Source organism: Leptonychotes weddellii, chromosome 15, assembly GCF_054177405.1.
Source record: "Leptonychotes weddellii isolate Sample4059 chromosome 15, ASM5417740v2, whole genome shotgun sequence".
NCBI classification, from domain to species: domain Eukaryota; kingdom Metazoa; phylum Chordata; class Mammalia; order Carnivora; family Phocidae; genus Leptonychotes; species Leptonychotes weddellii.
Genome location: NC_138383.1, coordinates 21,679,224 through 21,694,918, shown reverse-complemented (window position 1 = coordinate 21,694,918; position 15,695 = coordinate 21,679,224). Strand labels below are relative to the sequence as shown.

Sequence of the window (15,695 nt, the reverse complement as noted above, 5' to 3'; positions counted from 1 at the left end):
GTTACTGTTCATTTGTTTTGGCGGCCCTAGGAAATTAATATACCCTCATTCTCTGGCATCTAATGGATCACAAAAACCCTGTTGATTTCAACTTCTTGAACAGCTCTGGCTTTTGCTCCCTTGTGCATCTCCAGTCTGGTCCAGGCCCTGGTTACTCTCTTGAACTACTGTGGTGAGTGGTCTCCTAACTGGTCTTTCTTCCTCCAGGCTTCCCCTGCTTACTATCCCTACCACCCAGTTCATTCTCCACAGTGTTCTTACAACCCAGAACCGCACTACAGGGATCATTCTAGAAGAGAAACTCGATTACATCATTCCCCTATTAAACATCTCAAAAGCTCTCTATTGCCTCTGTTAAGACCAAGTCCACTTTATTCCTCAGAATGGGACACAAGGCCCTTCCCAGACTGGTCTGAACCTTCTTTCCAGCCTCCTCTCTTACTGTGTCCCACTAGGGACACTGTACTTTCATCACACGGATGGTGGCAATTTTTTCATCCCAAACTGCTCTTTCGAAGCTTCTGGTTTTGTTTTTTTTTTAAAGATTTTATTTATTTATTTGAGAGAGAGAGAATGAGGGAGAGAGAGAGCACATGAGAGGGGGGAGGGTCAGAGGGAGAAGCAGACTCCCCGCTGAGCAGGGAGCCGGATGTGGGACTCGATCCCGGGACTCCAGGATCATGACCTGAGCCGAAGGCAGTCGCTTAACCAACTGAGCCACCCAGGCGCCCCTGTTTTATTTTTTTTTAATAACATTTTTTATTTTGAGGTAATTGTAGATTCGCAGGCCAGTTGCCGAAAAGAGTACAGAGAGACCCTATGTACCCTTTATGCAGTTTCCCCCAACATTTTGCAAAACTTTGGTCTAATCTCACAACCGGGATATTGACACTGACCCATCCGATGGTTGTACTGAGATGTCCCAGTTTACTGGCTCTCATTCACGTGTAGTTTCATGCAGTTGTATTGTGTGAACGTTTCTTATCCACCAGCAGAGTCAGGGTGCAGCTCTGTCACCACATGGACCCTGGCATAGGCCTTCAGACCACACCCCCCTTCCCTTTCCTTCTGAGCCTAGCCGCAACCTAAGCTCTGGCAATCACAGGTTTAGTCTCCATTTCTGTAATGTTGAAGTTTCAAGAGTGGTTTTTTTTTTAAAGATTTTTTTTTTTTTTTTTAATTTGAGACAGAGAGAACGAAAGAGAGAGAGCACATGAGAGGGGGAGGGTCAGAGGGAGAAGCAGACCCCCCGCCGAGCAGGGAGCCCGATGCGGGACTCGATCCCGGGCCTCCAGGATCATGACCTGAGCCGAAGGCAGTCGCTCAACCAACTGAGCCACCCAGGCGCCCGAACTTTTCTATTTTTTAAAATCCTGGCCCTGTGCTAGTTCTGCACACTGTGGGTGCTCAGTAAATGTTGATTGACTGAGTAAACAATAGACTTAGTCCCCGGAGTGTCATACTCCTTCTTTCCACAGGGAGAAAGTAACAACATTAGGCAGAGCAGGCTGGATCCCTTAATATGATTATCTGAAATTTGTGGCTGGTGACTCTCTCCCCCAACTTTATTGAGTACATTCATCTCCACAGAATAGATATTCCCAGAGACCACTAATGCTGCCAGCCCAAATGGTGGACTACTAATGATTGCCTGACCCTGTTCATCTTGAGTCCCTCACAACCGAAGCTGCTGCCTGCTTCCAGCCCAAGACAGGAGGAGGACCCCACGCTGTTTTGGCACGAGCTCTACTGAAATAAGTACGCTCTAACCAAGTTCAATACTGTGGGCCCAGCTCCGCGTCTGTATGTAAGACATTCTACCGTGAGTCAATGGATGACCTTAGCAAGTAATTTTTTTAACCTTTTAAAAAATACAACTTGAGATAGAATTCACACAGCGTACAGTTCACCCATTTAAAGTGTATAATTCAGGGCCCCTGAGTGGCTCAGTTGGTTGAGCGACTGACTGCCTTTGGCTCAGGTCATGATCCTGGAGTTCCGGGATCGAGTCCCACATCAAGTCCTGCATCAGGCTCCCTGCTCAGCTGGGAGTCTGCTTCTCCCTCTGACCCTCGACCCTCCCCCCTCTTGTGTTCTCTCTCTCAAATAAAATATTAAAAAAATAAAGTGTAGCCCCGTATTGGGCTCCCTGCTCGGCAGGAAGCCTGCTTCTCCCTCTCCCACTCCCCCAGCTTGTGTTCCCTCTCTTGCTGTGTCTCTCTCTGTCAAATAAATAAATACAATCTTTAAAAAAAATAAAGTGTATAATTCGAGTTTGTAGCATATTGAGTTGTGCAACCATCTCCACAATAAATTGTAGAACATTTTCTTTACCCCCCCCGAAAGAAACTCTTTACCCATGAGCAGTGACTCTCCAATTTCCCCCCAACCCTCAGCCCTAGGAAAACATCTATTTTGTTTCTACGGATTTGCCTATCTTGGGTGTTTCATATAAATGGAATCATATACTACGTGGTCTTTTGTGATGGGCTTCTTCCACTTAGCATGTTTTCAGGGTCCTTCCATGTTGTGACATAGCAGTACTCAGTTCTTTTTTTTTTTTTTAGTGGGCTCCACGCCGGAGCACAATACGGGGCTGGAACTCACAACACTGAGATCAGAGTTGAATGCTTAACCAATTGAGCCACCCAAGGGCCTCTCTTTTTTTTTTTTTAATTTTATTTTTAAGTAATCTCTACATTCAATGTGGGGCTCAAAATCACAACCCCCAGATCACGAATCACATGCTCCATCAACTGAGTCAGCCAGGTACCCCTCAATCCCTTTTTTTGGCCAAATAATACCTCATCCTCTAGATATACTGTATTTTATTTACCCATTCATCAGCTGATGGGCATTGGGGTTGTTTCCACTTTAAGCAAGTTATTTCTCCAGGCTTCAACTTATTCATCTATAAAAATGGGAGTTGATAGCTGTCTGCTTCAGAGATTACTGAAAGTAGACATGGAATATATGAATATATGCTTCCTAGTCTGAACTAGGAAGCACACATGCAGAGACATTATATTAATATTTACATGAGAGCAACTGAGAGTGCCGGGGCTGGTGGCCCGAAGTCTGGCCCATTGTTGGTTCCCTCAGGGCAATTAGGTGTCTCTGGGTCCCCATGTCGAGGCCTGTTTGCTTTTTTTCTAGGTGGCAGTATGCATCTCTCAGCCCGGGCCTGTCATCTCATTACCATTTGTTGCTAGGAGACCAGGTTAGAGCTGAGCTCGCCACTGCCACCGAATCACAGGGGAAAGATACTGAAACATCAAGGCCGTTTCACGTCATCCCGATTTTTAGCAAGACCAAGAAAAAGGGCTGAAGCCACAGGTGTTCTGGGGGGCCCAGGTTTATGGAATATCTTGCCAACTCTCACTTTCCTGATTTTAATTCGCTTCCTCTCGCCTCTCTCTCTCTCTCTCTCTCACACACACACACACACACACACACACACACACACACAGAGTGCCCGAGTGACTTCCCCTCCCCCCGCCCATCAATTAAGTGTGTTAAGTAATGCAAAAACATTTTAATATTAGACCAAGAAGAAGTGAATTAGGAAGGAAAGCTTGTTGCATAAGCACAAAGATGATAAAATCCAACTTAGGCATACGTACTGTTTGCTCCCAGAACTTCCTGCTCCTTCCTGCAGGTATTTTATAGCCGTAACATGTGTGGGTGCAAGGAGGTTAGAGGGGAAAGGCTGGGGTGAGGAGTGGATTATAGAAGAATGATTGTTTCCTTTCGCTAGGAGCTGCCTGGAGCAGAATTTCCCCTTCAAAGCCTTGGTAAGAGCAGCTGGGGATAATGAACAGTGGTTAAAGATGCTTTGTTTTACATCCAGCAAAAAGGATCATTAACACTTGGGTTTTTTAACCAAGCCTGTGGAAGGGCCCCTGCTGCTGTTGATAATCACGGTAACCCTCAGGGTAGTGGGGGCAAAGGGGTGGGTAATTCACCAGAAAATGGTATTCACTGATTTGGATTATGTGCGCCACTGTGCCTCTCCATTCACGTGCTTAATTAAGGGCTGACGAGTACAAAATAAATGAAACTACACTTCTTCACTGGAACAATCTGGGGAGCCGCAGAAATTCTGCAGAGAGGGAGGGGATCTGCCAGGAAAACAGTGGTACCTTCTCCTCATTACGTTTCTGTACTGGAGTTTGTCTTAATGTCACATGATTCTTAAGGGGCAAAAGGCTTGAGTCCAAGGGACCTCTCCTTAAAATCGTGGTATGGGAGGAGGAGGAGTATAGTTTCTTTCTTTTTTTTTTTTTTTAAAGATTTTATTTATTTGAGAGACAAAGAGCACAGGGGAAGGGGCAGAGGGAGAAAATCTCCAAGCAGACGGCCCACTGAGTGCGGAGCCCAATGTGGGGCTTGATCTCAGGACCCTGAGATCATGACCTGAACTGAAATCAGGAGTCGAACATTTAACCGACTGAGCCACCCAGGCACCCCAGGAGGAGTGTAGTTTCATCTTCATTTTATCAAAGGAGAAATAAAGACAAGGAGCCATGACGAGGACAATACTAGACAGCTAGTCTAGGGCGTTAACTCACATCAGGGAAAACCCCAGAAGGAAGTTGACTCCACCTTATTTGTGACATCATGTTTTACATCATTCAGAAGTTTTTGTAGAAGTCTCTATAGTGACCAGCTGGTTGACTGCCTGAGAGTCATTTCCATTTGTTCAGTCCCGAGGCGGGGGCGGGGGCGGGGGGGGTGGGGAAGAGTAGGGGGTGGTGGTGAGAAAATGGAATTGCTTTCTTATCGTTCAATTAGGCAGATCTGGATGGAGGGAATTGAACCTAGTTCACAAAGGGTTCCCAAATGCACACTGGCCACTTTCACAAAGTGCATGGAAAGAGCAAGAAGCCAGGGCTCCAGATTGCTTAAACTAATGCTCCACCCCCTTCCTCTCCATCTCCAGATCACTGCCAGGACACTCTTGTTGACTAGTTAAGACAAGTGAAATCGACTGGAGGGCTCTACAGTTCCCACAAGCCTGTTGGTTCCCCTTTTCTCAGAAGCTTAAAACAAAGGACCTGAAAGTCAAATGACCCAATTTAAATGACCAGTGTCCCTGAAATAGGACGACTTTATTTTCAGTATTAAAGAGATTAACAATAGTTCTCATTATTCTGACTTATCCATATTCAAACTCACCTGCTCAGAAAGTTGCAGGCAGTTTCTAACAAGTCCTACTAATCATTAAGAAAGGACTTCCAGTAAAGGTTATGTGCATAGGAAAGATCAAAGAGTAGAAAATGCCAAATAGAGGTATCCAGAGAGAAAGAAGGCTTTCTGTGGCTGAAATATTTTGTGTCCATGGTTCAGGAATAAGATGCTTCTGCTGGGAGCTGAGAAATCAAGATGAGAAACCTTTGGCATCCCAACTGGATGTCGGCATTCTCTGCGGTATCTGTGGCTAGTTTAATGCAAACAGTGGGAGAAAGAGACCTGAGGAGGAGGAGGAAGAAATTCTCCTCTACTCAATCACCAGCCGCAGCGTTAGGACTGAGAACCGACTGCGAATATACTCAAGGCCTGACCTTGAATGGCACTGAGACAACTCGGAAAATGAATCACTTAGTACTCAAGTTAAGCCTGTTGTGAATGAAGGGCCAGCTCAGTTGCAGCCCAGGGCCCTTGTACTGGAGACCCTCAGAAGAATGGGCACCAGAGGTGAGGATGATACAGCTAGTTATGTGATTTAAAAGGCAGTAATCCACAAGGATGGAAGTAACAGCTCTCACCACTATTCTGCAGATAATCGACAGGACTCCATCCTTAGGGCAACAGGACTGACTAAATCCCTAGTAATTTCATGTTAGGCAGGATCGTGGGTCATAGCTCTAAGTAGAAGCTATAGGTTCTACTCTATAAAAATCTATGTACAGTATAGATCCAGGAGGCTGGGACACTTAGAGAGTGTGGCAGAACACATGGTCTTCAAAGATCTGCTTCTCTTTTGCTGGGAAGGTCTTGTCACAAACTGGACAATTCAAACAAAGGGTCTGCATGTGCTGCTGCTCCAAGGTGTGATCGAAAATGCCATCAGCAAAGTCTGATTTGCAGGTGGGGCATCTCCTCATGGCGAGCTGGGAGGAAGAGCAGAGACGTCAGTACAGATGGAAGCTATGTGTGGCAGAGGCCATGTGTCCTGTTCTCTTATACCCTCAGCACGGAGCACAATGCTTGGCACATGGGAGGTGCTCAAGAAGTAGAGGATGGATGAACAAAGTCACATCTGGAGACACTCACCGAGGCTTTCTCTACCCCGGGACTGAAAGGACCTACTAGTGTTCAAGTACTCAGAGAGCTTTCAGCAGAAGGGGCGCTGGACATACCTTGTGGAGCTGGCTGCCTAGTTCTGGTACCAAACTCAGCTCACAGGGGGAGGTCTACAGCAGAAAGCTGATGGGTGAACTGTGCTTTCTTCTCCGCACCTCAACGGGCTCCCTCGGCTTCGGGTTTGACCCAACTGATCCAGCTGACTTCTGGACTTATCAAAATGAACCAGTCTCCCTATGGTTCTCCCATAAACTGGAGCAGGAAGGGGCATTCCTCAAGGATTTTATACTTACCAGGCTCGGGGCCGAACTTTCCTGGATACCTGAGGATCATAAATAAGATTTCATTCAATGAAAGAAATACCATCCGTGGATTCTCCAGCTGTGATCTAGCAGCTGGTTTCTGTAACTCCCTCCGTTCCCTTTCTCCCCACTGCCTTTGACTCTTTCGCTCTCCTGTGTACCATTAACTGCTGATAGAGGGGATCTAGGTCAATGATAAAGGGAAAAGAGGAAAAAATAATGAAGTGGCATTTTTGATAGTCATGTTTATGCTATAGAATCAGAAAAAAACAAACCTCTTTTCAGTATGGGGAAAATGAGATTTTAATTAAAACAGTCACGACTTAATAAGAAAACAATTTGAGAATAGATTTTAAGACTGAAGCCATGCAAACAGGTATTTTTAAATGAAATGCTTAAAAATATTTTTAAAGAGAAAATAAATGTGTACCCCTGACCGCTGTAAAGATTTGATTGTGACTCTTAAGAGAACACGACTGCTTTAAACTGTCCAAGAAAAGGAAACGAGGTCTTCTATCACTTTTGGAGACCAAAGAGGAAAAGTTCCCTGTTCCTTTGTCCCTGGCAAGAACAATCTGACCCTCTGTCTTTGAGTGACAAGACTGGTTTTCATCCCCATTTCCTGTCCTCCAAACCACCCCGGGGTCTCTGTGGGGCCCGTTCCTGCTACCCTTGGTCAGGCCATCAGGGTGGCTGCCATAACTGCCCATTCCTGGGCGGCATACCCCACCTCTTATGCTTCCATTTCCAAACCTTAATTAGCTTCCTCAGCTTTGTATGTGTATATCTTCTACATAGACACATTTCTCTGATTTATATATTTGGAATAGAGCCACGGGACTCAATTTGTGTCTGCTGCCTCTAGGCGAATGATCTGATTTGCGTCTTCTAGATTCAGATTTATTTCTCAATTAACACTTCTTGCCTGGCAATCTTTCTATTGGGTCCTCGGCTTCTGCCCAGCAAGGCTTAACAATGAGACTGGGCTTAATTAGCATCTCAGGCCAAAAAAAAAAAAATTTAGTGGGAGAAAGGGATGCAGGCAAGGGCCTTCTAGCTCAAATGGCAGTTGTCTTACCAGAATATGGGTTTCCATAGACAAGTCCTGGGTTTTGTCCGGCACCTCCTTGATCTGAAGTAGGCACTTGATAGGGCAAAGAGTCAAAATCCAGACCCATGTAACTCAGCAATCTGCTGTTCTCCCTCTTCAAAAGCTAGGGAGAGAACGTTTAGAGAGACATGTTGGAAGACGACAACAAAGAATTGACCACAAGCAACTGGCTAGGGGATGCCCATTACGGGTAGTTCTCAATGAACAATGTGGGGGTGGAGAATCCCAGGAACCAACAAATCGTAATTCTTCTAGGGGAAGCACAGCCTCCACACTCGGAAGATCTGAGTTCTTTATGCCTGAATTTAAATGTATACTGAATTTTGTTTAGATTAATACAAAAAAGAATTTTAAGTCTCTACATACATACCAACCGAGGTGGGGTACAAACGTTGTATGCATATATGAGGGGGGTGGGAGCTATATTAAGGTTGAAGCTGTTGCAAATTGAGCAAAATGCTTCTTTTAGTCTTTCCTTTCTAGAACAATTTTCTTACACAATGTGAATATTGATCTGATGCAATTTTCCCTTCTTCACGTTTTATCCTTTCAAATGGATATACCAACAGAGAGAGTGAAAGGAGGAAGGAAGAGAGGGAGAGAATGAGGGAGAGAATGAGAGAGAATAAGTTATGAGGAGGACAGATAGCATTTAAAAAGTCCTTAGAAAAAAAAGTTAGTAAACTGCCCCTTCACATCTTTTTTTTTAAAAGATTTTATTTATTTGACAGAGAGAGACGCAGCGAGAGAGGGAACACAAGCAGGGGGAGTGGGACAGGGAGTAGCAGGCTTCCCGCTGAGCAGGGAGCCCGATGCGGGGCTCGATCCCAGGACCCTGGGACCATGACCCGAGCCGAAGGCAGACGCTCAACGATTGAGCCACCCAGGCGCCCCGTGCCCCTTCACATCTTAAGAGGGCTTTACTATAGCTCTTAACAAAGCTTTCAAATATGAGATCTTTCCCCCCTGTTGCAAATTGTGTATATCTTCCCTCCCTCCCACCGCCCCAACAGACTATACCAGAAAATAGAGATTTCAAACTCAAGCTCTGTTTATCTAAATCCAGAGGGTGAGGATGACAGGACCGGAAACAGACTCCTAAGGCCCCTACAATACTGAAAGGCATTGGCATAAATGACAGAATCAAAGCTAGAGATGATCACTTGGAGACACGGCGTGGAAGGGTTACAGACAGGGGAGAGATGGAGAACCAGGGCAGGTGTAGATCTAGGAGCACAAGCCAGAGTGCATGGACACCCAACTTTGATGCAAGAGCAGGAAAGTGCCTTTAAGTACAGCTTTTTTTTAAAGTTTTTATTTATTGTTTTTAATAATCTCTACACCCAATATGGGGCTCGAACTCACAACCCCCGAGATCGAGTCACATGCTTCTCCAGCTGAGCCAACCAGGTGCCCCCAAGTGCAGCTTCTTTATTTGCTGCCATCATCCTCAATCAACCAAGAATAGCTTGTGTCTAACCCACAGCAGAAAACAATACTGACTGGATGAATGAATGAGTGAATGAATGAATGCAGAGCATTTTATTAGGAGCCTACCGTGGGTCCAGCCCTGGCACAGACTGTCACTACTGCCCCGGTTTGGTAGCAGAAGAAAAGGAAAAAGGTGTGCTGAAGGAAATGGGTCCCTTAGCTAGCCTAAAAATGACGTAGGATATTACTCCCCAAAGACAATACAAGAGGTGTGAAGTTAAAAGCAAAATGAATTAAGTTAGATCTTCATCAAGGCTCTTCCTTTCAAGTTGACTACTGCCATGGCAAACAAGTTTCATTTATAGAAGCAAGAGAGGGTTCGTGGTAGATGAGGAAACCAGATTAAATGTACTCGTAGGGGGCGCCTGGGTGGCTCAGTTGGTTAAGCGACTGCCTTCGGCTCAGGTCATGATCCTGGAGTCCCGGGATCGAGTCCCGCGTCGGGCTCCCTGCTCAGCAGGGAGTCAGCTTCTCCCTCTGACCCTCTTCCCTCTCGTGCTCTCTATCTCTCATTCTCTCTCTCTCTCAAATAAATAAATAGAATCTTAAATAAATAAATAAATAAATAAATAAATAAATAAATAAATAAATAAAATAAAAAAATGTACTCGTAGGAGCAATGGTCTCACCCATTGTCCCAGAAAGGGCTCTTTTATTTAACTTGTTAATCACCACATCTCTGGGTCACCCTGCTCCTTCTCCTTAAAACCTTGGGGTTTCCAGGGGTGCCTGGGTGGCTTAGTCAGTTAAGTGGCTGACTTGATTTCAGCTCAGGTCATGATCTCAGGGTAGTGGGACTGAGCCCTGCATTTGGCTCCGCGCTCAGCATGGAGTCCCCCTGAGATTCTCTCTCTCCCTCTCCCTCTGCTCCTCCCCACCACGAGCTCGCTCTCTCTCAAATAAACAAACAAATAAATAAATAAATCTTTAAACAAAACACCTTGGAGTTTCTAGCCTGTTGTATACACTTACATCATTTTCTCTTTCCAATCTCTCTTTCTCTCTCTGCAGAACATTACATATAATCTTGTTCTCATTCAGCGTTTTTGACAGGCCAGAGTTCTCGTCCTGTCAATAACAAAAAGCAATTAGGATTAGGATCACATATTGTCATCTGGATCCAAGGTGGGGTACCACAAGGGGCCTGTAGAGGATCTGGCTTCCCAAAGCGGTGGGACTGAGGTGGGGGAGAAGGCAGCTGGGGTGCGGAGGACGTATGGTGGAGGCGATGCTGACTTACAGAGAAATGATCTAATAAAATGCCTGAAGGCCTGCCCTGGCATCGAGACGCCGGTTTCTTTTGGTTTAGCTGGTAGTATAAGTGACCAAAGAGAGGAAAAGTCATAAGCTTGGGAAAAGCCCCAAGACTGACTTATCAGAATTAGGGATAAACGGAGCCCTGTTTTAACTGCACCCAACCATGGAAACAAGCATCTTTGTCTTGAAAAAACATCTCACTCGATGTAGTGTGAGGCACTTAGGTCGATGTGACGCCCTCCCAGTGAGGATAGGCATCTGCACTCAAGGAACACTGAGGAAGAAGGAACCCTGGAAGGCATTTATCCAAGGCTACAAGGAACCCGGACTGAGGTCTTGGGTGTCCCGGTGTGACGGGCTGACCTAATTTCATAAAAACCCCACGCTGGTAGGCATGCTTCCGTGCTTCCCATCTCCTACCTACAGACAGACACGTACACATACCTCACAGAAACACTTAAGCTAATCCTACTAGTTGTGGTTTTTGGTTTTTTTTTTCCAAGATTTTTTATTTGAATGCTGGTGCCCAAACTGCTGTGCGCTTCTAGCCGACCCTGAGGTAGTAACTCAAGCGGGGCTACCCGATGACAGGGCTGACTGCAGGCTCCTGGCTCCCCATCCCCAGTGGCTCCTGCTGGCTCTTCTGGTCCTGCTTCACTTCCTCAAAAGGCAGAAATAAGAAAGGGCTATCTGAGTCTGCACAGAAACCTGCTCAATGGTTACCAAAACCTTCCCTGAGACCCGCGGCTGGACTGGGGCCACTACTTCCGGGGACCCCCAGACTGGTTTCTGGCCGCACACTCCATCCCTCCTCTTTTCAGCAGAAAGAGAAATGTTTCTCCCTAACAAGGGTGGGCAGTCCTCCGGGCTTGGTCTAGGAACCACAGACCTTCACACCCCTGGCTTCCTGGGCCCCTGAGCTCTGTCACCTACCAGTTGCGCAGCGGCCCTGAGTTGCCTGATCTGTCTGTGGAGTCGTTGACATTCTTTGTACTTCTCTAAGAAACAGGCTTTCCCGGCCTCTACCTTTGCCTTCAGGCGCTCCACCTCTTGTACTAACTGCTTCTCCACCGCTGTTTTCCTGTTCCTAGGCGCCTGAAGTATAAGACACACGGTCCTCGTAGTTAGGGGCCCTTTGCGTATGTGAGGAAGAAAGAAGCCCCTGGGTCTTGAAAAATACGCCACGAAAACCCGGGAAACCCCTACCTGCCACAAGGAGGTTCACACCTTTGAAGGGCTACAGCTTATTTAAAACAGTGATTTCTCTGCCACAGCAGAGGCCACAAGCTCCAATGTGTGCGGGCGGGGGGCCGGGCCAGCGACATCGCTGACAAGGAGCTGAGGGCCACAGGCCAGCGGAGGCTGGAGGTGCGGGGAGAGCATGCGGCCTGTCTGGAGGGAGCAGGGACCAGCCAGCCGGGGGTCGCTGCTGGCTGGGGATGCGGGCTCCGTGAAATACACTTTTTTTTTTTTAAATGGGAAATGTTCCCATTTTTAGTTATTGGTAGCCAGTTCAAGTTTTGAAAAACACCCTCTAGGCCAAATAAGACATTTCTCTGGGCAAACCTTAACCTGTGAGCGGCAGCTTTTCTAACTTTGTTCTCCTCTTTATCATGCTAAAGTATCTAGTAGCTTCCATATGGTTGGTACTCCACTAGTTGATTGAATAATGGCTGAGTGAATGATACTGCGTACACTGCAGATACGATGTGACTTAAAATCCCAACAGCTGGACATCCTCCAGACACCAGGGTTTCTCATACCCTTAGAGCAATTCAGATAATGGGCTTCCTGGTAGCTGTCATCACCATAAGGCCTCTTTTCCAACAATCTATTCTAGGAATTTATCAGTCAGTTAGGCTTTAATTACTATATTACTACAGCTCAGAATAATTTAGAATGGTAATTGCTAATAGTATATTAACTATAACAAAAATTTTCACGGCTGTAATAGTTTCTAACCAAAGAGCTTGACTTTATAATCCTTCATGGGTCTGCCCGCATGATGAGAAGGGGTGACTCTGGGTGATTCTTGGCTCAAGGCTCTATTGAGGACAACCTGTCATGAAGCCATTTAAATATCCCTTTGCCATTTGTCACACCGTAGAAACGGCCACCTCTCCTAAACGTTTTGTAGATGACAAATTCTCTGTCCTTCTGGGACATCTTGTTAGATGTCCAGTGGTAAACGCTATTCTCCTCTGCCTTTTTTAGCCTTTCCGTCCCCTGAAAAGAGGCCCTGTCCCTTCCTGCGTGCAGGCTCCCTCCCACAAAGCCGTCCCAAGACAGACGTGCCGTTAACTCCTGTTGCTTCTTCATGGCCGTCATTTCTTCCTCCTTCATCTGCTCTACTGTTTGCTCCAGCTTCTTCTGGTACTCCCCCTGCACAGAAACAGATGTTGGTACCACTGCTGGGCAAACAAAGGCGCGCACACACTGGGGAAGGGCCTGCTGAGCTCATGGGCAAGCAGCCGGCGGACAGAGAAGCAAGTCTTCCCTTACTATTTCTGAGAAGAGCCACGAGATCCCTCATCTCAGATGGCTTCCTCTGAGACCCTTCCCACAGCCGGCGACAGCCGTATATGACAGAGGAAACAAAGAACTGTGTATATATTTTCTTGCAAAGGCCCAAAAATGTTGGGCCCATCCGTGACTCTACCTGTTGAGTTAAAGTGAGAAGGAGCTGGCTATTTTCCTTTTTCAGACGCTCCAACTGTTCTGTCTTATCTTGATCTCCCCGCACAAGCTTCTCCATTTCTTTCTCTTGAGTTGACAGCTGGGCCTAAAGCAAAAACAGTGAATATAGCCAAGACATAAAAGAAAGAAAACTGAACAGGAACAATGCTGTTTAATGTGCACTAACACACAGAAGTGTGCGCTCCCTGGCAACTCCCAACTGCCAAATATCCCTAGAACGCCCACTTTTCCGCTCTCCCGCACTCCCTGTGTCTAAGACTCAACTGAGGAAAAGTCAACAAACCACTCTTTAAGGCATAGCTTAGAAACCAAGAGTGATTCAGCTCTTATCTGCTTTACATTCTAGACTTTTTTTTTTCATTCTAGGCTTTTGAGAAAGACTTTACTTGAAAAGATTTTGTAGCTAAAAGAAAAAAGTTTGAAAAGCACTGGTAGAGCTGACAGTCCTCCATCTTAAGAGTTCACGATAGGGGCGCCTGGGTGGCTCAGTCGTTAAGCGTCTGCCTTCGGCTCAGGTCGTGATCCCAGGGTCCTGGGATCGAGCCCCGCATCGGGCTCCCTGCTCAGCGGGAAGCCTGCTTCTCCCTCTCCCACTCGCCCTGCTTATACTCCCTCTCTCGCTGTGTCTCTCTCTGTCAAATAAATAAAATCTTAAAAAAAAAAGAGTTCATGATAAATATAGACTGAACAAATTATTCAGTTCCTTGTGGACTGGGACTATAAAAGTAACGGTGTGTGTGGGGAGGGTCAAGAATAGAAAACGCCGTGAACATTTAGTCTGCCGCTTTGAAAGGTCTACTGAGACCCTCGCTACAGTGAAATGCATCTTTCTCTCTCTGGGCCACCACTGGGAGGAGTGATGGCCAGGGTAAGACAATACACTTTGGCAAAGATTTGGCATTACCTACCTGGAGCTGATCCACTCGGACTCCCATCTTCTCATTTTCTGAGGACATCTTTTGGTTTTGTTCCTTCAGTCTGTGGAGGTGAAGAGGACTGAGTGAAAAATACGCTGATTCTGGGTCAGATGCCCCAGGCCTTCAATGACTTAAGGCTGCCTTGGCCCTAGGCTGTGGAATTAGTTTAAAATCCATTCTTCTTCAGTCCTGTTTTGGCTTCCTGACCTCAAACTGCACGTATTCGACACTTCACGCTAATACTTGAATTCCGGTTACTTCGCCTTACCGTTTGGATAGTAATGCTCCAACCTAGAATCATACTTGTCACTGCCATAAGAGAAAGACTGTTTTCTAATGAGTTCTGGAGATCTAATCTGACCCTGCCCCGAGGTGTCTGTAACACAGCAGTTCCTCCCATCTGAGAATCACACTCACTGAAGCAGCTCTGTCTCCCAGCGGTCCTTCTGCGCCTTCACTTGCTGTTCCAGTTTCTTATTGGTGCTCTTTAAAGTTTCTAGCTCCTCCTGCAGATTGAGACGTCAAAGGAACAGACCATTTCTAAGACACGTTTTAGTATCTCAGCTAGCCGACAAATATTTACTGAGCATTTACTACCTGTCAGGCACTTATTATATGTCATGACACAAGAGTGAATGAAATATCCAAGTAAAGGGGTTTCCAGATTAAAATGTTCTTAATCTGTTCTCTCCACGAAATGCATTCACCTTAATTTCTCTTCCACCAGAGCTTGTATTTGTCAGCAAATATTTACTGAGTGCCTCTGAGGCACTGTTCCTTCACTGCAGACACAGCAGCGAATGAAATAAAGTGGCTTTTCTCTTTGAAAGGTGCTGTCCCATAAATTCACGAACACCGCATACGTAATTCAAGTTTAGGAGCCACATAATTAAAAAAAACAGATACACTTAATTTTACTAATGGTACATTTAACTCAATATATCTAAAATATTGCTTCAATATGTAAGTAAGAAGGAAATATTTTAATTTTTTTCATATTAAGTCTTCAAAATGCGATATACCCTCTACGCTTACAGCGTATCACAAGACGCCATGTTGCCAGTGTTCCAGAGCCATGGGCTCCACATTTGGTTTTTCTTTCCCAACTTCATTCTGCACTGAAGCCAACCTTGTCCGTCAACAACAACTCCCTGCTTTTAGCTCCAAGATTGACAAATTTATCATCTTTTAAAAAAATAATTTTTAGGGGCACCTGGGTGGCTCAGTCGTTAAGCAACTGCCTTGGGTTCAGGTCATGGTCCCAGGGTCCTGGGATGGAGCCCCGCATCAGGCTCCCTGCTCCGCGGAAAGCCTGTTTCTCCCTCTCCCTCTCCCCCTGCTTGTGATCCTGCTCTCACTGTGTCTCTCTCTGTCAAATAAATAAAATCTTTAAAAATAATAATAATAGGGCGCCTGGGTGGCTCAGTCGGTTAAGCGGCTGCCTTCGGCTCAGGTCATGATCCTGGAGTCCCGGGATCGAGTCCCGCATCGGGCTCCCTGCTCGGCGGGGAGTCTGCTTCTCCCTCTGACCCTCCTCCCTCTCACGCTCTCTGTCTCTCATTCTCTCGCGCGCGAATAAATAAAATCTTTAAAAAATTAAAAAAAAAATAATAA

At 46.0% G+C, this 15,695-nt stretch overlaps 1 protein-coding gene across 2 annotated transcripts in view; it reads right to left on the bottom strand.

Moving 5' to 3' along the window:
• Positions 1-5,077: 5,077 nt before the first annotated feature.
• CALCOCO2 (calcium binding and coiled-coil domain 2) overlaps positions 5,078-15,695 on the bottom strand; it is a 286,509-nt gene continuing 275,891 nt past the window's right edge. The window contains exons 1-8 of one of the 2 annotated variants that reach the window (XM_081805152.1): positions 14,499-14,655; positions 14,073-14,142; positions 13,127-13,249; positions 12,763-12,849; positions 10,183-10,278; positions 7,687-7,822; positions 6,600-6,628; positions 5,078-6,113 (exon numbers count right to left, since the gene is read on the bottom strand). In XM_081805152.1, coding sequence (XP_081661278.1) covers positions 5,937-6,113; positions 6,600-6,628; positions 7,687-7,822; positions 10,183-10,278; positions 12,763-12,849; positions 13,127-13,249; positions 14,073-14,120 — 696 coding nt within the window. In that variant the 5' untranslated portion in view covers positions 14,121-14,142; positions 14,499-14,655 and the 3' untranslated portion in view covers positions 5,078-5,936. Of the gene's footprint in view, positions 6,114-6,599; positions 6,629-7,686; positions 7,823-10,182; positions 10,279-12,762; positions 12,850-13,126; positions 13,250-14,072; positions 14,143-14,498; positions 14,656-15,695 lie in introns of those variants that run through there. The other variant, XM_081805154.1, reaches the window with a different exon arrangement.